The sequence below is a fragment of the Aptenodytes patagonicus genome, chromosome 13, assembly GCF_965638725.1.
Source record: "Aptenodytes patagonicus chromosome 13, bAptPat1.pri.cur, whole genome shotgun sequence".
NCBI lineage: Eukaryota > Metazoa > Chordata > Aves > Sphenisciformes > Spheniscidae > Aptenodytes > Aptenodytes patagonicus.
In genome coordinates, this window is record NC_134961.1 from 6,986,080 (window position 1) to 7,007,781 (window position 21,702).

Here is a 21,702-nt window from a genome sequence, read left to right on the forward strand (position 1 = left end):
GATAAGGAAAACCAGAAAGAGCAAACGCTGGTCTGCACAACCTTGACACTGCAATCGATGCTGTAGTTTACCACCAGGAGCAAGTAAATAGCCCCGGAGTTGCACGCTGCATAGCAAACATTGCAGTTTTATCTGGATGACAGGCAGCAATTTGTGGTAAAGGGTAAATCTCTCTGTTCACTCATGCTTGACATATGGATGGTCTTGTTACATTCCCTGTTCTCAGCGGGTTTATGCGTGAATTTAAGGTTAAGTACATGCATGCCTGTGGGATCACGACCTTCATTTAATATTGCGTGGCCCAGCAGACCCATAATTAATCCCTAACATGTTCAAGTGACAGCTCACGCTCGGTAATGTCATCCACGCAGAATGGTGAGGTACGTGTAAATTTGTATGTTCAGGCTGGGAGTCAGAGATTTTCCAGCCGTCAGAGCAATGAGGCTCCAAGGCAGGTTTCTGGCAGGATGAATGGGGCAAATGGTAGCTTGGGCCATTTTACAGGCAGTTGGGGCAGGCCAGGAGAGGGAGGTGTGATACAGTCACCTGCGCGTTCAGCTGCCTAGGATGGGCTGGGAACGACAGCACCTCAACACTGCCGTTCCCTTTTACGTGACCAACATTTTCTACTTATGAAAATTAAAGCGGTTCAGAGGCTGATCGAGGCTGGGAAGAAAACCCCCACCGTCTTCATCCCGAGCAGTTTGCAAGCGTGAAACTTGAGCAGACCCAGCTCAGCCACGCTTGCTCTTCCTTCTTCTCCGAACCGCTGGTTTTCAAATGTACCAAAAGGTCTGAAACCCACCCATAAGCCAGAACTGCACTCTGGCAATCAGATCCACATGGACAGAGTGCCCCAGGCAAGTCCTCACACCCAGGTCGAGTCCTGTCTACTTCAGTCACGAGAGTTGCTGCTAATGCCAGTGGTTTGTTTCCAAATTCTGGGTATTTAATCCTTTTATCTAGTTGTTCTGTTACCAAAGATGAGCATGCTCAGTCAGGTTCGATCACCAAGTGTTTTATCACACAGGCAACAAAACAGGCTGGGTACTTTTTACATAAGTTTAATGGGGTTTAATATGCATTCACCAACAGTAGAAAATGTCAGATCTCCGCTATTTAAGGGCCAGAAACATGTCAAACACACACACAGACAAGCTTTGCTCAGAAATAGTTATGCTGTACATCAAACCTGAGTAACTGGAGCACAACCAGTAATTCGTCCTGCCACACGTGTGGGGAGAGAAAAGATGAGTGTCTTACTGGCTAGTCCAGACCCTACAAAAATACATATAGCCATTTCATTTAACCCTATTTCTCTAAAAGACACGTTTGTGAGCGTGCCTCCGGATGGATCCCACTGCACGTTCAAGCTGCTTTTTTTTAAATTATTTTCTCCTTAAGCTTTAGCAGCCCATGCGTCAGACTGGAATGATACATGGGAAAGGATCTTTGTATTTTCTTCACTGATTTAATTACAAGGAACTTATGGAATAGCTCTCCCCTCCCTCCTCTTCTCCTCTGGACAGCCAAAATGCCGGCGCAGCCGTACACCTCCGGCACAACCGTACACCTCAGGCGCAGCTGTATACCTCCGGCGCAGCGGTACACCGCCGGCGCGGCTGCACCCGATTTTGCCCCCTGCTGGAACCCCGGCAAAGATGAGCTGCCAGGAAAGTCTGGCAAGGGCAGGGAACAAACTCTCCCCTCGGCTCGCCATGTGCAAATGCACTGCAGGCGGGTGAACCCCACGGAGATGCAAACAGGACTTGTCCCCGACTGCCTCCCCCGGTCGTGTACAGGGTGACCCCGGGCTGGGCTGGGCGGCAGCGCAGAGAGCACCCGAGGGCTCCCTCCTTGGGAGCCCCAGAGGAGAGGAAAGTAAAGGGAGCTCTGCCAGCAGGGTCACAAACTCGGCGAATTTTGTAAAGGGTTGCCTGTTAAAAACTGGAAGCTGTAACAGATCGGCAGCGCCGAGGCAGCCAAGTCTAACGACTGGCAGCCACCACCCAGGCTGTGGTTGCCCTCTCAGCACGTCCAGCCAGGGAGACGTCTTGCCAGGTATGATGGACCATAGGGGATGGAAAAGGTACAGGGAAACAAGGCAGCCAAGGAAGTGGCACAAGGAGCAAAATGTGCTCGGACTTTCCCACCCTGCTGCGGCTCCAGAGAGTTGTTTAATTTCCATAGTATATGAAGTCATAGTAGGTTTGAGATACCTCCAAAATATCACATTGCACTTCGTTAGCACGCACAGCCCTTTGCAGCCCCCAGTCCTGCGATTATAGCTCTGAAATGAGGGGAAATTGCAGAGAAGAGAACTGCCCCCTCCAACGGTGCCGGCAATGCAGGACACCAGCGCCCGCTCAGACCCTCGGGACCTCCGCTTCCGAAGCGGACCTGGACTTTCGCCTGCTGGTCAGGCTGCCCAGGACCGACTCCTCGCTGAAGGCCCCTTCGAAGGTCGACAGGATGGACTGGCGAAACTTCTCCTTGAAATCCGGCCCCGCAAATACGTACAGGATGGGGTTGATGCAGCTGTTGAAGAAGGCAAGGCTGGAAACCAAGGGGATCCCTATGTAAAGGGCCATTTTCATCTCATGACTGGAAGAGTTTTTGGATATTTCTAGCAAGGAGAAGACGTGATAGGGAAAATAACAGAGGAAAAACGAGACTGTGACAGCAATGATAATTCTGTATGGCTTCGCAGAGTTGGCTAGCTGCCGCCTTTTCAGCTTGACAGCAACGATGCTGTAGCAGATGAGAATCACCGTGAAAGGGATGAGGAACCCCCATAAGAATCGTGTTATGATCATCGCTTTATGCCGCATCCTCCACAGCCTCCGCGTTGCCTCAGACGTGTAGTCGTCAGACAGTGCAAAATTATTATAGCAGCTGGTGATGTTCCTGGAACTGACCACAGTGTCCCGAAAGACGAGGTACGGGGAGCTGAGGAGGAGAGCCAGGACCCACGTGCCCAGTGCGATCCTGGCCGCCAGCTCCGGACTCCTGCGGTTGTGAGACCAGACGGGAAAGGCCACAGAAACGCAGCGGTCCATGCTGATGACCGTCAGGAGGAAGACGCTGGCGAACATGTTGAGGAACGCGATGGTGCTGTTCAGCTTGCACAGGAGCTTCCCGAACGGCCAGTGGAAGCCCAGGGCGGTGTAGGCGATGCTGAGGGGCAGGAAAAAGGTGAAGATGAAGTCAGCGATGGCCAGGTTGAGGAACCAGACGGAGTTCACCGTCTTCTTCATCTTGAAGCCTGCAATCCAGATGACGAGGCCGTTCCCTGTCACCCCCAGCAAACAGGCGATGCTGTACACCACCATGGAGAGGACGTGCATGCTCTTCTGGAGGCCGGAGTAGTAGTCGTGGGCAGTGGCGTTCTCAGACTGCACGGTGGGGGAACTGCCAGAGAAGGGTGAGGGGGAAGAAGAGACGCTCTCCATCACCAGCAAGCCGGGGTCCTGAAATCGTAACAGCACACGCCGCCATTATCTGCGGCTCCTACGGCTCAAGAGGGGCGAAAATCTTTGCTAGCAACTGTACACAAAATGTATATGCAAAGCCAGATTCTATAACTTAATATAAAATTAATATAAAGTCCTTCTCTATAGCATCTGCACGTCACAGAAACCACCGCGACCAGAGAAACCGACCCAGGTTTTGCTGTTGGTGTCGGTGCTGTCAGAACACCACCTCCATAAACGGCCTACGACAGCGATCCGACAGGGGCCAGGCAGCAGAACCGTGGAAACCCAAACCCCACAGCTGCGACAAGTCCTCTTCGGATGACCGACGACAAATTAAAATAGCAAGACACATCTAGACTGGTAAAGATGAAGTTAAAAGGCTGTTCAACACGTACCTTCTAGGGAGGTGCATTCTAGTAGGCAGAACGGTACCCGAGGTGTACTCTGGTGTGACCGTCGGCCCTTTACCCACAAACCACCCTCCCGGCGAGCCCACGATTCGCCTCGCCCCTCCTGCTCGCCCCAGCACCCCGCCTCGGCAGGTGCCGGCAGGACTCACCGCCGCGCCGCGTTCCTTCGCCGCTCTGCCCGCAGCGGGTGGTCTGGCCTCCTGGCTGACTCCCCGTCGAGACGCTGCTCCTCTCCGGAGTGACTCACGCTGCCTCGTTCCATTTATCCCATGGCTTTGGGATCACGAGGAATTTAGTAGGATCCCTTATTCCCTAATCTTGTTCCTCAATTTGTGGTGCGTTGATTTAACCCCTGAAGCCCCGGCGGTCGCAGGCTCCCTGGGGCCAGCTGGCCAAGCCCGCCCGCTAGCCTGGATTTGAAGCAAGGAAGAAAACACGGCCCCTCTCCCCTCTCCCGCCTGCGCGACTCGTCCCCGTGTCCCCCCCCGAGGCAGCTTCCTTCCTCCCGAGCACCCGGACGCCCCGCCGGGCGCCGGGGCTGCCCTGCCACGCCGGGGGGGGGAACGGGGCAGGCTCTGCTCCCCGGGGCAGCGGTGCCACGCCGGTGCTGCCAGGCCATGCCGCGGCCTGGCACGCCTGCTCGCCTTGAGACATGCCTTCGGCCAGCAGCCCGGACGGGGGGGGGGGGGGGGCTTGGGGGGTGGCTGGGAACGCTCCCCGCCCGGCGGGGGTGCAGGGCGGCGGGGGGCTCCCGTCCTCCGGCTCACGGGGGAGGCGGGAGGCGCCCCCGGATGGCGGGGCGCTGGCAGCGCACAGCAGGCGGGGCCGGGGCTGCGGGGTGACGGCAGCGGAGGGGTGACGGCAGCGGAGGGGTGACGGCAGAGGGGTGACGGCAGCGGAGGGGTGACGGCAGCCACCCGCCCCGGCCAAGGTCACTCGCGCCCCGGCAGCCACGTGCTGGCAGCGCCGCCAGCCCCGCCTCGGCGCGGGCCAATTAGGATGCGGGGAGGTGGAAGGGCGCGGCGCTGATTGGCCCAGACATTTCCGCAGCGAGTTCCCTCCGCCGGCCTACCGGGGCGGAGCGAGGCGCTGATTGGTCGAGGCGCGAAGGGGCGTGTCTGAGCCGTCTACGCTAGGCGCGCGGGCTCCGGCGCGGCGGCGGAGCGGGACCGGGCTGCGGTGCGGCGGGCGGGTAGGGGCCGTGCGGGGCCCGGGCCGGGACAGGGGGTGCGGGGCGGGGCGGGGCGGGGAGGGGCTGCGCGGGAGCAGGGCACGCCGCTGCGGGGTGAGAGCCGGGCAGGCAGCGCCGTTCCCCGCCGCCGGTGTCGGGGCAGGGGGAGCGCGTCAGCGGGAGGCTCTCAGGGACGTGGGAGGTGATGGAGCCGGGATGTGGGGGGCGTGCAGAGCCAGGTGGGGATGGAGCCTCGGGGCTGGGGTTCATCCCCGCAGCAGGTGAACTGCCAGGGCCGGACCGGTGTCCCACCACGAGGGTGGAAATGGGGGGGTGTCTCATCCTGGGTGGGGAACGGGGAGCTCTGCCCCCCCCCCCCCCGAGCCTTCTGCAGGTCTGCCGAAAGCGCTGGGTGCGAGTACCGCTGCAGCCTGTGCTGGAGGGACGCACTAGACCCAGCTGTCCCGCCCAAAGCCTCCCTGCCCTTTCCCTTGCAGCCCTTTCCCCAGCCCACCCCAGCTTTTCTGACAGAGGGGATTCCCTCCCTGCCAACGAGGCCCCGGGCTCGGGGAGGAGGGTGGCCGAGCGTCCCTGCCCAGCGAGGGCAGCGCGCAGCAGGCCCACCCTGAACGGACTTCAGCAGCTTGGCACAAGCAAGCTAAGTGCGATTGCTTAATAACCTGCTCACGGCCCTTCGCTGGCCTTGCAGGGTTAATGGGTAAAAAGATGCATTGTTTTCAGCCAAGGCAGAAGCCGGGCTGTCACGCCTGCCCGGGAGCTCCTGCTGTGCATTATAATGCTAGCAGTGGTCGCACCGACGGGGCCGGAGGGCTGCTGCCAGGCCTGGGCATCACGCGTGCCGTGGAGTCAAGCCGAGGCAGAGCTGCTGCCTCTCGGGGCCCAGCTCCACAAGCCGTGCTTGCTTCGGTTAGGGCTTGGGGCAGGACTCCGACCTGCTGGGGGTTTGCCCTCATGGCTATGCACAAGGGAAAGCAGCCGAGAGGTTTAAGCGTGCCGGGGAATGCAACACGCATTAAAATTGAGGTCTGTGGGTATGAGCACTTCACTGCCCTTGAAATTAAGCAGCAGTTTTAATAAGATACCCTTGTGTCTGTGAGGGCATTTGCTAGCATCTCCTAGAAGCCCTAAGACTCGCGGATATACAGGAGCGAGAAGGAAAGGCATTGCTCGTGTTGCTGATCCGGTTTGGTCCGTGCGTGGGTTCACCGTGTCCCCAAGTGTCTGGCCAGGCGCTGCAGAGCTGGGTGGGGGGCCCCAGGCGGGGCGGTGATGGGAGAGTATCAGAAATGATCAAAGCACTATAACTAATGAACTGGTCTTAAATCAGTGGGGGGACCTTGACAGTTGTCGGTGTTTTCCTCACCCAGTGGGCCCCAGCCCGTGGCTGGTCCCTCTGTGTTTCCGGGGAAGATGTAGGATAGGAGCAGGCAGGGCGCAGGGACGCAGCGTGGAGGCACCCAGCCCCGCTGCCATCCCAGCCCATCCCACAAACTCCCCTCTCCACTGGCAGGTGACCTCGGACCCAGCAGGAGGATGGCAAACTCAACACCGGGCAACGGGGGCCTCCCCAGCGCGGAGCTCTGGGCCTCCCATAACAGGATGGTAGTGGAACCGCTCGACAGCAACGACCCGGAGGTGAGAGCCCCTTCCTGGCCCTTGCCCAGCAGCCGCTCCATTCATCCCCCAGACAGCCGTGGGGCTGCTGATCTCCTCGAGCCAGGGATGTGGCAGGGAAACGGTCCAAGGCTGAGCTGGTGGGACCCATCCAGCCTCCGTGCCTGCTCTGCCTGCAGGGAGAGGGGGAGAGGGAGGGCGTCCTCCAACCATCTGCAGATAGCATGGTCGTAACTTCGCATCTATTGCTTATACCCCTCTGTTTGAAGCTCTAATGTCCACACCAGAGCAGCAAGCCCACCAGGCCATGTGGCAGTTGCCCTTGACTCTCAAGCCCAAATGACAGTTGAATTATCTGGCAGCCTCCTGGCAGGTAGAAACCCAAAACATGGGCTGTGACCGGACATATGAACTGTTTGGGAGCAGCTGTACCAAGAAGGGATCTTGTCTCTCTTCTCCAGCACCTTCCCAGGCCCCTCTCCATGCCCTGTCCCCTCCGAGGGTGCATCCCCTGTGGTGGAGCATCCACGTCTCCATGCAGAGCCGGCACGGGTGAAGCTGTTTCTCTCCCCTCCAAAAGGTGCACAGCATCATCAAGAAGGAGAAGCAGCGGCAGAGGCTGGGGCTGGAGTTAATCGCGTCGGAGAACTTTGCGAGCCGAGCAGTCCTGGAGGCCCTGGGATCCTGCATGAACAACAAATACTCCGAGGGCTACCCAGGACAGAGGTACGGGGCTGGGGCTGAGTCCCACCCAACCCAAACCCTTGCAGGGAGGGAGAGAAACCACCCACGCTGCCAGACCTCACCTCTGGGAAGGAGGCGATGTCCTTGCGCTGGCAGTCACGCTCCTCCAGGGCAGGATCCGACCCTCTTGGCTTCTGTCCTTGGCCACGCATGGGACAATCTCAGCAGGGTCACGTCTGCTGCAGCTGCTCTCCCGGTGGCTGCCACAAACACGGCATCACCCCGTTTTCTCCCCAGCTTGGTCACAGGGACCGTTCTGAGCAATGAGTTTGGTTTTAACCCCTGTCCCGTCCTTTACCGGCAGGTACTACGGCGGGACGGAGTTCGTAGACGAGCTGGAAAGGCTCTGCCAGAAGCGAGCCCTGCAGGCGTACCGGCTCGACCCCCAGAAGTGGGGCGTCAACGTCCAGCCCTACTCAGGTAATGGGGTGCTCAGGAGAGCCAGGCCAGTTGCGCTGGCCTCTGCGCGCCCCAGCACTCATAACCGGCCCGGTGTGCTCTCGCTGCAGGGTCACCCGCAAACTTTGCGGTGTACACGGCCCTGGTGGAGCCCCACGGCAGGATCATGGGGCTGGACCTGCCCGATGGGGGCCACCTCACCCACGGGTTCATGACGGACAAGAAGAAGATCTCTGCCACCTCTGTCTTCTTCGAGTCCATGCCCTACAAGGTACAGAGAGCTGCTCCAGCCGTCATAAGTGTTGGTGCCTCTTAGAGTTAAAAGTACCGGCGTCAGGCTCCCGGCACCCCCTCCTGCAGGACGGTGCTGCAGCTGATCTTCACCCATACCAAGGTGGCTGAACCCTCCGCTTCCTCTCCCAGGTCAACCCCAAGACCGGTTACATCGACTACGACCGGCTGGAGGAGAATGCCCGCCTCTTCCACCCCAAGCTGATCATAGCAGGTAAGGATCAAACCCTTACCGACCTCCGTGGTGACACACCCTGGGTGGGGGTGGCTCCCTGAAGCCAGTAGCGCCCTGGTAAGCCCGCGGGTGCTGCAGTGCCAGGAGGAGACCTCTACCACATCCACGCTGGCAGGAGCTTGTGTGCTGTCCCCAGCTGGGCTGTCCCCATCACAGGGCTGGACGCAGGGCTGTCCCAGGGTCCTCGAGCATCTGCTCCTGTCCCCTCCACATCCCATCTCCCTGCAGGTGTCAGCTGCTACTCGCGCAACCTGGACTATGCCCGCATGCGGAAGATCGCCGATGCCAACGGTGCCTATCTCATGGCTGACATGGCCCACATCAGCGGGCTGGTGGCCGCTGGCGTGGTGCCCTCCCCCTTCGACCACTGCGACGTCGTCTCCACCACTACCCACAAGACCTTGCGGGGCTGCAGGGCCGGCATGATCTTCTACCGCAAAGGTGCCTGACTTGGCCAGGGAGCCGGGAGAAACGCTCTCCCCAGGCCGGGGGCGCTGCAAGTTAAAGCTCCTTCCTACTCTAGCTGGGAAGGAGAGAGGGCAGGAAGGTCTGGGGCCTCCTGGGAGCACCTGGGGAGCTTACCAGGGCCAACCATGGCCCAAATTTGAAGAGGAATGACCACCATCCCTGCTCCGAGTGGCCAGGGGGTGAAAACAGCTCGTGGGAGAAGGGTGGCCGTGCTGCCTCATGAGCGACCCTGCCCTCCCCTCCTGCAGGCACCCGCAGCGTGGACCCCAAGACGGGCAAGGAAACACTCTACAACCTGGAGAGCCTCATCAACCAGGCGGTCTTCCCCGGGCTGCAGGGAGGCCCGCACAACCACGCCATTGCAGGTACGCATCCAGGCTGGCCGCCAGCTCCGGGATGGCAAAGGGAGCCGGCAAAGATGTCCTGGCCGGGCTCTGACCCCCAGCAGCGGTGCAGGGGGCTCCAGCTGCCCCGAGGGGCTCGCAGCCTGGAGAGAACGCGGCAAGGAGCAGCCAGCTTGATCCAGCATTGCCCGAGGGGCAGCCAGGCTTGTCCCATCCTGCCTTTTGGCTCACGGCAATGTTGCCAGCCTGGTTAGGGGAGAGGACTGTCCATCAGTTTGCTCAGCTTCCAGGATGACTTCTGCTGGTGGTGCCACACGTCCCCACCGGCTCTCCCAGTGGGAGCCCCCAAAAATTCACCCCGCTCTGCCTTCCTCCCCAGGGATCGCCGTGGCCCTGCGGCAGGCCATGACGCCCGAGTTCAAGGCCTATCAGCAGCAGGTGGTCGCGAACTGCAAGGCGCTCTCGACGGCGCTGATGGAGCTGGGCTACGACATCATCACGGGTGAGGACAGGTTTCAGCGGCGGGATGGGGCTGACCCCTGCACGTGGCCCAGGTCCGAGCCAGGCCACGAGGGCGGCACGTGCACGGATGCGACAGGCAGGGCTCTGCCGTCGCAATTCCTCAGGACATCCGCAAAACTGTTTTGAAGCAGCCCCCCTTCCCAAGGGCAGGCATGCTTCTGCCCCCGGTGCAATCCCAAGCCTTTTTCGCTGAAGTCTCGTGTGGGAGCAGCGTTTACCCCCATCCCACGTCCCCCACCAAACCCTTCTCTTTGCAGGGGGCTCCGACAACCACCTGATTCTGCTGGACCTGCGCAGCAGAGGCACGGACGGCGGCCGGGCCGAGCGGGTCCTGGAGGTCTGCTCCATCGCCTGCAACAAGAACACGTGCCCTGGTGAGGGATCCCACGAGCTCTGCCGCGTCCTGCCCCGCATGCTGGGGATCTCCCGTGGCCTGTGCAGAGCTTCCTGCAGGGCTCCAAGCTCCTGGTCCACCCCGGGCACTTGGGAACCACGCCGAGTTGCCACACGTGGCAGTTTCGGTACCTGGTTTGGTCACGCGTGACTTGTTCTGGCGCAGGCGACGTCAGCGCCCTGCGCCCCAGCGGCCTGCGGTTCGGGACGCCGGCTCTCACCTCCCGCGGCTTCCGGCAGGACGACTTCCGCATGGTGGCTCAGTACATCCACAGAGGTGAGGCTGGCGGGGTGCGTGCGGGGGCGAGTCTCGGCTCCAGCGGCAGCCCGGGGCCGCTCCTCCGGGCAAGGAGGCACAAGCTGGGTGGCTTCCCCAGCAGCTGGCGAGGGAGCGCACGCACGAGTGAGGAGTAACTGTCCCACCTGCACATCTGGATGTGGGAGAGGACATCTGGCCACAGCTGGCACCGGCCAAACCCTCCCCACAGCACAGGCAGCAGGCTGAAAGCCTGGATTAAAACTCTACCTTTCGCAGTCTTGTTCCACTTGTCCTCAGGGGTCCCACGCCGGTTTCCCGGCGCAGCGAGTCCCTCGCAGCCTTGCTCCTACCCTCCCACCTGTCTCGGGGAGCAGCCCCCGTGCTGCTGCGGGGTGTGCAGGGCTAAGCCCACAGCCCAGCCTCGCAGGCTGCCTGCGGCAGGGCTGGGAGAGCCGTGGGATGCGGCAGCTGCCCGCTGCGGGGGCAGGCAGAGGTGTTGCAGCCGCGAGGGCTGACCGACGCGTCTCCCATCCTGGCAGGGATCGAGCTGACGCTGCGCGTGCAGAAGGACATGAGCCCTAAGGCCACGCTGAAGGAATTCAAGGAGAAACTGGAGGAGGAGAAATACCGAGGGGAGCTGAAGGCACTGAAGGAAGAAGTGGAGGCCTTCGCAGCGACCTTCCCGCTCCCGGGGCTGCCCGTCCTGTAAGGGGAGGCACCCGCGCCCGCTCCCGGAGCCATGGAAGTACCCGGGACCACGGCACACTCGCACCCCCAGCCCGAGACCAACACCCCAGTGCCTTCTCCCAGCAACCTCCCTGCTGGCACTGGCTGCGGTGCAGCAGTGGCTCCTTGTTTGGCTCTTACTCACCTCTCCCCTCCCATTTGGGGCACAAGACCCCCCTGAGCATGTCGTCCCCCCCCCCGCCAGGAAACCAGCCCTTTCACCACTCAGTGTTACGACTGGGACCCAGCACCAGGTAACCCTCAGCCTCGCAGCCAGGCCTGGGTTTGATCCGGCTCTCGCTGGCTGTGGGAGCAGCAGACGAGGTTTAGGCAGGCCTGCCCACGGTCACCCAGACACCCCTGCCCACAGCGGCCAGGAAGGACGGGGGGGGGGGTCCGCCCCTGCAGCAGCCACCCGCCCGCAGCCAGGCGCTGTGCCCAGCGGCACAAGAGACTTCACAGCCGCTAAGACCCTCCCTGGTTTCTGCCTCGAGGATTCCCCTTTGTGCACGCAAGCCCGCTCTCCTCTCGTGCCTTCCAGCCTCCGCAGGCTTTGACAAGGCCATGCCTTGTCCCAAACCCACCGAGAACGGCCCTCCCGGGATCACCACCCCGTCCTAGCCCGCGTCTCCGGTATTTTCTCAGACCTCCGAGCGCAAAGCTTAGGTAGAACCATTTTTTAATAAGCACGGTAAAATTAAGAATTTAACCACAATGTATGACAAGAATTATAAGCTTTAAAAAATACAACCAATTTTTTTTTTTTTTTGTATTTCAAAAATATCTGAACCCAAATAAATAATTTTTTTTTTTTTTTAAAAGTACATTTCTCAGACTAGTCATTTGGTGTTAACATCTGTTAAACTCTTGTGCAGTAACACTTACAGCACGACACTAAGACATGCTTCTTGGATTTCTCCCGGTCACACTCGCTCTAACTACTGACGCAAGCATTCGGCACGCACAGGCACACACGTGTAACTCAACATGCAGTAATAGGATACAGTGCTTTAAAATAAGATGAGAATTCATCACAGCCTCCTCGCAGCCCTCAGAGGCAGCTCTTAGCCCAGCCCCATCCCCGTGCCGGCAGCGAGGCAGCCGGCGGGACCGGGTACCCTGTGTTTCTGCCTTCCAGTTAAAGCGCGTCTCGGGGACCAGGGCGCAGTGGGTTTGGGACCCCGGCAATATCGGAGCAGGCACTCTCCTTCGGCCTGGGCAGCTCGCCGAATTTCCCGTCGCACCTTATTACAGGAGCCTTTTCAAAGCGCTGCTACAAGCCCTGGGTCCTGCCCAGCTCTCCGAGACGCTGAATCCGCAGCGTGGGCTGTCACCCACCACCAGACCGGGGGCTCGGGGCCCCCCACGCACAAGGAAAACCAAAGAACTGGCCTGGGGGCGTGGAGCCGTCAGCTCTCACCCCTCAGGCGCCTCTCCCACCCCTTACAAAATGGTGAATATTGCTAGAGTATAGGCAGTACTTCCCTAGTCAAGGCAAGACAGCTTGGGAGCTGCTTAGTAGTGATTGCTACTGGATGAAAGTAAATCCGAGCACTATCCTCTGAGAAATGAAACCTGTGTAGGGTTAATATCGCCTACTCCTATGGCTGACCCTCCTCGGGGTGGGATCTGAAAGCGGCGGGCTAGTGTGGCGTAGAGCAGGAGCTGGCAGTCCGTCTCCCAAGGAAGGAGAGCGGAGGAGTGAGAAAAGGGAGCCCTGCCCGCCCAGCCAGGCAGCAGACGGCCAGGGGAGACCTTTGCTCCGATGAATTCTCGGTCAGGCTTAAAGCCTCCTCTCCCCGACAGCCAGCAGAGCGAGAGGAGGGAGCCGGAGCCGGCCGTGCGGGAGGCGGGGGCATGCTGGCAGCGCTCACGGAAGCAGGTGACGGCCGTGCACAGCACCGCTGGCTCTGGCGGCTGGAGGGTTGGCGTGGGAGGGCTGGTGGGTATTGCACTGCGGCTGCGAGGAACCTGCCCTGCTCGCGGTGGACGGACGGCTGGACGGCAGCGCGCGGCGCTCAGGCGGTGCGGTGCAAGCCGACGAACACGCATGCCAAGATTCATTGCGGGAGCTGTTAGTGCGAAGATCGTAACTTGCTATAAGTCTGCTAATATCGGAAACCAGTGAGGTAACACAGTGAGGATGAGGAAAAAGTCTTAAAGTGCCAATATAGGGATCTTTACTGTACAGGGGCAGAAGGTCAGAGAGAGAAATTACCGAGCAAAGAGGAATTCAGCTCCCGAACCACCAGCTGCACTCGGACTCCCCCCCGATTTCTGCCGCCGTTACGGGCGCCACAAGCAGCGAGGGCGGGCTGGGCCCCGGCTGCAGCGAGGTGCCGCAGCCCGAGGTAACTCCCCCTTTCCTGGAGTCCGAGCTCAGAGGTTACCCTGCCGTGAGCCAGCTTGAGGAGGACAAGCACTCCAAGGTGCGTTTCCCCACAGCTCCTGCTTAATAGCCGAGTCGCAGATAGCGCAGAGCTCCGGTTTCCAAACAGCGACGAAGGTCCCAGCAAAGCCCCCAGGGCACCCTCCCAAATCAGAGCTGTTTTGTGGGGGAGAGACGAAGCAGGTCAGACGGGTGGTAGTGCAAGTATTGCTCAACACAGCCTCAAACATCAGATGCTACAGGTTTGACAGAGGGAGCAAGGAGAAGCGAGTTATTTATCAATTTATGGGTGCAGCTGAACACCACAGGTAGAGACCACTGTGACTAAGATCAGCCGACACTGATCACCCATCCCGCTCCGCCGCTCTGCGCTGTCAGCCTGGGGGAAGACGTGAGTGAGTCAGCGGGGGGAAAAAAAGTTCGTCCCTCCCTCCTCAAACCCAAATAGCATCAGGTCGTTTTCCAGCAGTGCCGAGCACTTCCCCAGAGCTGCGCGTCAGGCGGGACGCAGGGAGCTTTCGTCTGCCCGGTGTCGCCTGCATTACTCATTGACTGAGATGCCTCTTCCCCCGAGGAATCTCGCCTCAGCTTTAGTGTGGAAGCCGTTCAGGCGCACACGAATCGACAAGGGGACACCTCAAGTCACTTCAGAAAGCAGGCGTTTTCGATGGACGCGGAAGTCTTTCACCAGCAGACCCAGTTCACATGCGACAGGAGGGCACAGTTAGGAAAGGAAAAGGCCTTTAAACATGCTTTAAAGGCGTGCAGCCCCGCGCACAGGCACACCGCTCACCTTCAGCGAAGGCGACGCCAGGCTGCCTCCCAACCGCGACCTAAAAACACCATCACAAGCAACCCCTGACCTTGGAAATCCCTCCGGAGCACCACGAGCTCAACTCGCCCGGCTGAGCCGGCCTCGGTGTAAGCCACCAGAAACAACGCTAACATTTAAAACAGCCTTTCTGCCCCCTTGGTTTATGCCTCCCGCGCTACCCCTGAGAGCTTTCCAGGTGAGAGGGAGAGGCGGCAGCGGTACTGAAGCGCAGACGCTGGTGCCAGACAACAGCCTCCCCGAGGAGCCTCCTGGCCTTCGGGACACGGGTTTCGGAGCAGTGCGGTTCTCGCAGCAAGTTTCAGCGGGGTCTAAGCCACGCTGACGAACCCCAGTCCCTACGCAGAAACTTCCCCGGGGAACGGAATGAACATCACATTCGTCTCCAGCACTGCCTCACACCATCACAATAAACAGAGGTTTAAAAAAAACAAAACAAAACAACAAAAACCCCAAACCAAACAACGCATCAGCTAATCTTGTAAGATTTCAGCTGTTCTCACCCCATAATCGGAGGAGTGTTAAAAAGAAATAAAACCAAGGCTATCTTTCCTAGCAAGGCTTTTCTTGCTTAGAGGTACCACGAGGGCTGCTACCGCCACACGGCACCGGACAGAGCGGAGCACAGAGCGGGACCGGTGGCCAAGGAGCAGCACCTCCTACGAGACTCCAGAGGGAAGCGCTGTGCTCGGGCACAAAGCTTTCGGCGCTGACGGGAACAACCTGGGAGCATCACCACGCCGGTGGCACAACCTTTATGGCACAGGCAGCGGCGCAGAAGCTTTGAAAGGAAAGTCCTCGGCATCCAGGCTCAGAGAGCAGCAGTTCTGCCCCGTCCAGAGCTACCCAGGAGCGCCCCGGGAGAGGTAGTCGAGACACGACAACAGGCTCGGCCAGAAGCAGCATGCAGCGACGCTGACCCTGCTTTACCGCAAAGCACAAAAGTCAACTCCCCGACAAAAGAAAAAAAAAAAAACAAAACAAAAACCCCAAGAGAGAAACGATTACGGATACAACGTGGAATCCAGTACATTCATCCCCGATCTCTCCTGAGCACTAGTATCTCACCAGCCAGGCAGCCTGCTCTAACAGCCTGCTGTCTCACAGCGTAGCTTCAGCTGAATTGCACTGTTCGTCTCCCCATCACAAAAAGCACCTAAAAATGAGGGTGCCCCCCACCCTCTTCAGTTCCCCTCTCTCCTTAAAAGGCCACCCTCGACCTCGCACGCCTTGAGGATTCCCAGTCTCCCTCCCACCCTTCTCGGAGGTCGCCCAGCAAATAGGACGTGTCAAATTAACAAGGCACAGTGCTCTACATTCACAGCAGCGGGCGCCTTGGTGCTCACCGGCGTTAAGAAGTCCTTCCACGTTCCAGATTTTAACAAAGCTGAGAGAAACTGGCAAACGCTTTCTGGAGAGAAGCGCGTGTGCCTCCACTGCTCTCCCACCCGCCCAGGGACGACCCGTCCTGGGAAGCACCAGGAAACTCAGAAAAACGCAGGAAGGGACACCATCCGCTACCGCTGCGCACAGACGGGTAACCGCGAGCTGCCACCCTGCCAGGGAGCTTCCGAGCTACGCTCACGCGAGACACTGGTGGATTAAAAAACTTCGTGTGGCCTTTACATCTCCCCTCTGGTCTCCGCCCTGGCTCCACGGAAGGGACCGACAGCATTTAGGGCTCTGGCAGAAGCGTGCGGAGCACTGCATTATTTTGGGGGCTGCACAGTAGTAAGTATTGATCCCCAAGGCAGCCCGCGTCTCTCTCCGTGCCATAATCCCCCCGGGACGCTGCCGTGATACGCTTTAAAAGTTAATAGTGCCCCTTCTAACATTTAAAACCAGGGTGCCCGGTGTTTTATGTGATGGAACATCTACGTTCTTGGCTACAGGGAACCCACACAGAAATCCAGTCCCTCGGACAACCGATTTCTGCGGAGCAGAGACGCTTGCAAACGCATCGGCTTCTTCGCCCCTTCCCGACGTATGAGAGCTACTGCAGACAGCATCAAATGTCAAGCACGGATGAGCTTTGTCAGACTCTTGAGTACGCAGGCAGACAGCCCGTGCAAGGCTAGATTTTGTACAAAAAGCTGGGAACATAGTCAAATCTGAGCAGAGGGTTCACCCCCTGGCCGGGTTCCTGAAGGTACTGCAGCTTCAGCAGCTCAGCTAAATACTGTACAATTTTGATATCTTCATTGGCAAGGCCCAGCTGAAGCTTCAGAAAGTTCACCCTGCGATTCACAACGGATTCCTCCGGTTCCCTTTCACTGATGGGAAGGTGCAAATGATGGCAGAAGGTGAAGAGGAAGGCTTTTGAACACAGCTGGGTGAGGATGCTTTGGACGTGCATATAGTAGGTGCTCCCTCGTTTGATCTGCGTGCGGTGGTCTGCCAGCCGGGACACCAAGGTGCCTTTGTAAAGCGGGCAGCGGAGAGTCTTACTGTCGGCGTCCAGAACACTGACGTACCGGCTGTATCGGCTCAGGGCGTGCAGCACGTTCACCCCAGCAGGCGACGCCATCCTGAAACAGCAAGGAGAGAGGTCACGGCTGGAGGGGACCAGAGAGTTAAGCGGCAGACTGTGTCCGTGCCTCCGTATCGCACGTACTTTCCCTCTAGCTCATGAGCTGGTGCAAGAGCCTCCGCGGGCAAATAAAGCCTAGCACGGAAGAGAACGGCCAAATAGTCTCTCCAGCCTGCCAGATCCCAAAGAAACCTCGATCCCCTGGATCCCCACATGCACTGATCCGCACTGTGCGCGCGCTACTTCAGAAACCACCGCGCTTCGGGGCAGCTTCCTCCCTCGGCGACACGGCGAGGGAGCGATAGGACATCTCCGGTGAACAGAAGCAAATCTTGCAGCAGCTGGTAGCTTCTGGATGTGACAACAGGGACTCAGAAACCCAAACCAGCCCCCCCTTGCCAAGAGCTCCACTTTCCCCCCATAGCACTGTTTTGGGAGGGAGCTGCTCCGAGGTGGTCAAAGCCCTGAGCGGAACGAAACCTTCTGCCCTTCCTTTAAAAAGGGAACCGTCCTTAAACCAGAATATTCCCCGGCTGATCCCGGGCATTTTTCACTCAGGTGCAAACCCGCAGCACGTTCACAACATACAATTATCCAACAAGCCTAAATTAACATTATTTAAATGCAAATTACAAGCCTACGCAAACTCTACCTTCTGCTCCTCAACTCTGCGTGGTTAAAGCCGCTCGGTTGAGGTACAGCTGCCGGCCTCAAACCAGGAGCCCCAGCTGCCGGCATAAGGACTGCCCCTGTGCCCAGGCAGCGTCCGGCCGTAGGAGACGCGGCACCCTCACCGGAATAATTCATTTAGCCTCCGAGTTCCTTCCCAAAGCCCTCGTACAAATGGTTTGCTGAGAGCACCCACGTTAAACTCAACGCTTAATTAACATTCCACGGAGGAGAGTTTAAATGACTGACACATCTTACAAGCAGTTCTTAAAAAAAAAAAAAAAAAAAGACTTTTGTTTATAAAAATTGCATCTAACCACAAACACTGAGCAACGAGTAAACACTCAGGGCTTTTAAAAACCTCACCGACAGACAGAGAAGTTTGGGCGCAGCTGTTGGCAGAGCTGTCATCCTGCCTCACGAGCACAGAAACGAGGGTAAACTCGCAGCTTAGGATAATTTCGACATCCACAACCCCCAGCAACGCAACACTCAGCAGCCCAGAAAGCAGATTTCTCTATTTTGATTTTCATGCTGCTCAGAAACACTCTTTCAGGAGCTATCCCAGCCCGGATCTGAGCAATGGGCCGCCACTCCGACTCACGCTTCCCACGTTGGTGACAGCAACGGCCATTCCCTGTCATACCCGCACCCGCAGAGCCGAACGCATCTCGGCAACACCCCAAGAAAATCCTTTTCCTAACAGCTACAAAGGCAGGGCCAAAATCTTGAGAGCTGAGCAATTGCTATTTGCTAATATAAACTACGAAGCCACACTTCAGGATTGGGTGTCGGGGAAGGGGTGCTTGCTTTTGAGATGGTCCTCACCCTGAGCAGCAGTTTCCTCTGCATCTGAACTGCAATTCCAACACTGCAGCCCGCGCAGCTCTGCGGACATTTTTTCCTGTGCTAAGGCATGTTATAAATAAGTCTCGGTCCATCTGCACCCCCTCGAAGAGAGCCCAGCAGCTCCGCACCTCCGCCCTTCCCCACACCACCCGGCCAGCACGCCCTCACCAACACAGCCCAAGGTGCCGGCGCTCCAATTTCTGACCTACCGATCTCATCGACAGCGCATCGTCTCTTCACCAGGGTCCGCAAGGACAAACCCTCCCCATATCAAAGCACCCATTTAAAAAAACCCCAAAATCCTAGCTAGGAATGTCCGAAGAGTTTTGGCGGGAGACGGGGGAAAGCAGAGCACACAAGGGTCTCCAGGAGCACTCTTATCAGATCCTCCGGGAAACCGGCAGGGCTCGTGTGCTTGTTCTCTGCTTTGCCGGGCTAAGACCTAAACCAGAAGGAAACCTCCTGGCCAAGTAACTAGTATGAGCCAGGCAGCAATCGCCTGGCAGATGTTTTACTCTGTTTAACTCTCAAGTGAGGCTGGATATAAAGAGACAGACAAATCTACCCCCCTTCAAAATATATCCCATAAGCAGAAATTCACGGCAGCTGCGGAGGTAACGAGACAGAGACCTCCCCTGCGCGCCAATTCCCCCCCTGAAATTCCTGCTTAGGAGATGCAGTTTTTACCATACACCTCGACACCGATAAAGCAAACAGATCCTCGATTTACCTCTGGAGTCCGATCAGCTTCCACTTCTGGAAATCCACAACGTGCAGGGGGGAAGTGACCCAGTGCTTCACGGGCTTGGCGTAAACGCCGCAGTTCGGCACGAAGATGGAGAGCGCTGTCACAAGCTTCTTGACTATCGCTTCCTCTTCCCCCAGCACGATCAGGGTCCTCCCGCTGAGCAGGGAGTAGATGGCGGGGTGAGCGAAGGGGTACTGCCTGATGAACCGCAGCGCGTTCTGGCCAGCCTTTTTTTTGTGCCTTTCGCTCGCCTGACAGGCGGGGTGAGCAGGAGAAGGGGTCCTGTCGGAGCAGGTGGAGGCGGCGCTGCTGATATAGCTCGTGGAGTCCGAGCACTCATCCAGGCTGCTCTTACTGACCTCCCTGCTGCCCGTCAGGTAGCGCGAGTCAAGCTCGTAGGAGAGGAACCCCCCCGAGATGCCGTCGTGGGAGGGGAAGCCCCCGAAGCTCCCGCGCAGCCCCTGCTCGGCCTGCCGGTACGGCTGCGGGGGGATCCTGACCACCCCGTTCTCGTCGCAGGGCTTCTGTCCCAGGTCAGGCAGCGGCTCGAGGAAGTTGGGACTCTCCTTCCCGATACAACAGGAAGAGTCAACCTGCACTAAGTTTTCCTGTTTTGAAACGTCTTCCTGCTCGTCGGCGTTGTCCGGGTTTAGTTTGGGGGTGAAACGAAGGCCTCCCTCTTCATCATCCGCGTAAGGTTCCTCGTTAATGGCACTTGGGTAGCTCGCTTTGAAATCTTCCGGGATGAGCGACTCGGAGGGACACGTGCTGAGGACCTCGATGCTGTCCTCGCTGACGGTCCTCCGGCTGCCCACCTTGCTCCTGCCCGCCTGGGGGCTGGGGCTGACGGGCAGGCTGGCCTGGCTCTCCGATTTTGTCAGGCCAGACGCAGACTTCTCCGTTCCCAGAACCTCGATGCTCTCACCGCTGCTGATGCTGCCTTTAATATCTGCATCGAGATAGTCCAGGTTCTCCTGGTGTTCGAACGTCACGGACTCGGTCATTTTGGGTTCTTGGGAGTCCTCGATTTCCTGCTCCATCTTGATGGGCACGCACTCCACGCTGGACTTGTAGGCTCCCAGGCTGATGACCACTTTAGGAGCAGGGGACTCTTCCGAACACTTTCTATCGACGGCATCTTGACTGAGCCCCCGGCAGCCTCTGTACTGTTTTTCAGGTGGTTTTTCATCCAGAAAAGATACATCCTCAAAGAGGAAGTTAGTTACGCTTTGTTGCTTTAAGAGCGCCCTGCTGATCTGGTCTGTCAGGAGGTAGCACACATCACCTCTGAAAGTCCTCTCGATCTGATGCAACTGGTCAAGGGTTTGGGTGAAAAAATAAATATCGCAGAGCTCCTCCAGCGTCTTCAGCTTCTTGTCAAAGCATTTGGCAGACTTCGCTTTGATGAGCTTGGGGGTATAGGACGGCACGTGGGCGTAAAGGTGCGTTTCGCCAGGCTCGGCAGGGTCGGAGGCAGTCAGGTCCTGACCGCAGCCTGCGTTGGCCTGACCCAGCGCACACTCCGGCTCGTAGGGGTGGAAGTCGGACTCCTTCAGCTTCCTATAGGGATACGACCTGATTTGTTTCAGCAGATCTTGGTGCTCGATGATGGACTTCTCCACGCTGGCCAGCTCGTTGGCCTTCTCGATGGCTTGGGTTGTGTAATACCCTTTGTCGTTGGCTTTCTTCTGTATCTCGGTTTCATTGTGCAGGACAGTCCTGGTGTAGTCGAGATCTTTCAGTTTCTTTTCCAGTTCGTTAGCAAAAGCTTTCCTGTTCCCCGTCTTGAGGCATTCAGAGGCTTTGGAAAACTCAGCGGAGAGTTCCTGAAACTGCTGCATGATTTTGTGCTCGTCAGCAGAAATATAGGCCATGCAGAAGGGCCTCACGAAACCCCTGGCTTCGAGGTCGTACAGAGTCAAGTGGTGGACGTAGGCGAAGGCCCCTTCCTTCGAGTCCCCCAGCACCACTTTGGAATCCTCCACGAAGTTCAGCTTCGGGTAGGCAGAGCCGGGAGGGTGCCCCACGAAGGAAGCCTGGTAATCCACAGACATGATCCGAAGGGAAAAATAATTGAGATCGAAGGTGCCCGACACTTTGGCGTCATCGGGGATGGTCAGGAGGGGCTGGGGCCCCACTTGCTCCGAGAACTCGGAGATTAGGATGAAGTCCCGGGTGAACTTGGAGCCGGCGACCTTGGCCCAGGGGTTGGCGCCGTGGCTGGCGAAGGGGAAGAGCGGCACCGAGTACTCCTCGGGCAGGGGCGGCTCACTGCACAGCTCATCCTCCAGCTCCTCCTCTCTGGTGAAGGCCACCACGTCGGGGGCGCTGATCATATTTCCCGCAGGAGGGGACGGACATGGAGCAGCGAGGCCCCCGCCGGTCCCCCCCCCCCGCCACCGCCGCCGGGCCCTGCGGGAGGCCCCGCCGCAGCCGCAGCCCCGGCCCCGGCCCGCCCGCAACCGGGCCCCCGCCGCAGCCCCCTTCTCCCACCGCCGCTGCCTCACGCCTCCGCCATGGCCGGGAGCCGCCGGCCCCGCTGCCCCACCGGGCCCCGCTCAGCCGCCTCCCCTCACGGACGCCGCAGCCCCGCAGCCATCTTGGCGTCACAT

General features: G+C 58.6%; 3 protein-coding genes across 6 annotated transcripts; 1 reads left to right on the forward strand and 2 right to left on the reverse strand.

Annotated features, from left to right (window-relative positions):
• Positions 1 to 1,059: 1,059 nt before the first annotated feature.
• Positions 1,060 to 4,094, reverse strand: LOC143166711 (chemerin-like receptor 1). Its single transcript, XM_076351340.1, has 2 exons — positions 4,036 to 4,094; positions 1,060 to 3,470 (listed from the first exon to the last, which is right to left on the reverse strand). The coding sequence occupies exon 2, from the start codon at positions 3,450 to 3,452 to the stop codon at positions 2,367 to 2,369; it is 1,086 nt and encodes a 361-aa protein (XP_076207455.1). The 5' UTR covers positions 3,453 to 3,470; positions 4,036 to 4,094; the 3' UTR covers positions 1,060 to 2,366.
• Positions 4,095 to 5,020: 926 nt separating this feature from the next.
• On the forward strand, positions 5,021 to 11,850 carry SHMT1 (serine hydroxymethyltransferase 1). Of its 4 annotated transcripts, none has more exons than XM_076351339.1 (12): positions 5,021 to 5,078; positions 6,589 to 6,713; positions 7,273 to 7,418; positions 7,741 to 7,856; positions 7,946 to 8,106; positions 8,259 to 8,340; positions 8,590 to 8,802; positions 9,078 to 9,194; positions 9,553 to 9,675; positions 9,953 to 10,069; positions 10,255 to 10,365; positions 10,887 to 11,846. In XM_076351339.1, exons 2-12 carry the CDS (start codon positions 6,612 to 6,614, stop codon positions 11,054 to 11,056), a joined length of 1,458 nt encoding a protein of 485 aa, XP_076207454.1. In that variant the 5' UTR covers positions 5,021 to 5,078; positions 6,589 to 6,611; the 3' UTR covers positions 11,057 to 11,846. The 4 variants fall into 4 exon arrangements, with proteins under 4 accessions (XP_076207454.1, XP_076207452.1, XP_076207451.1 ...); XM_076351337.1 differs by lacking the exon at positions 5,021 to 5,078 and adding an exon at positions 5,239 to 5,296; XM_076351336.1 differs by lacking the exon at positions 5,021 to 5,078 and adding an exon at positions 5,351 to 5,719 and having other exon boundaries at positions 10,887 to 11,850.
• On the reverse strand, positions 11,738 to 21,446 carry SMCR8 (SMCR8-C9orf72 complex subunit). The gene is made up of 2 exons (XM_076351334.1): positions 19,073 to 21,446; positions 11,738 to 16,822 (listed from the first exon to the last, which is right to left on the reverse strand). Exons 1-2 carry the CDS (start codon positions 21,424 to 21,426, stop codon positions 16,369 to 16,371), a joined length of 2,808 nt encoding a protein of 935 aa, XP_076207449.1. The 5' UTR covers positions 21,427 to 21,446; the 3' UTR covers positions 11,738 to 16,368.
• Between the last annotated feature and the right edge of the window lie 256 nt (positions 21,447 to 21,702).

Excerpts from the sequence above, each read along its gene's own strand:
- SMCR8 (XM_076351334.1), bottom strand. The coding sequence starts at position 21,426 with ATGATCAGCGCCCCCGACGTGGTGGCCTTCACCAGAGAGGAGGAGCTG. Across the intron at positions 16,823-19,072 it reads AAGCTGATCGGACTCCAGAG|GATGGCGTCGCCTGCTGGGG; the intron begins GTAAATCGAGGA and ends TTGCTGTTTCAG.
- SHMT1 (XM_076351336.1), top strand. The coding sequence starts at position 5,383 with ATGGGGGGGTGTCTCATCCTGGGTGGGGAACGGGGAGCTCTGCCCCCC. Across the intron at positions 9,195-9,552 it reads GCACAACCACGCCATTGCAG|GGATCGCCGTGGCCCTGCGG; the intron begins GTACGCATCCAG and ends CTTCCTCCCCAG. Across the intron at positions 10,070-10,254 it reads CAACAAGAACACGTGCCCTG|GCGACGTCAGCGCCCTGCGC; the intron begins GTGAGGGATCCC and ends GTTCTGGCGCAG.
- LOC143166711 (XM_076351340.1), bottom strand. The coding sequence starts at position 3,452 with ATGGAGAGCGTCTCTTCTTCCCCCTCACCCTTCTCTGGCAGTTCCCCC.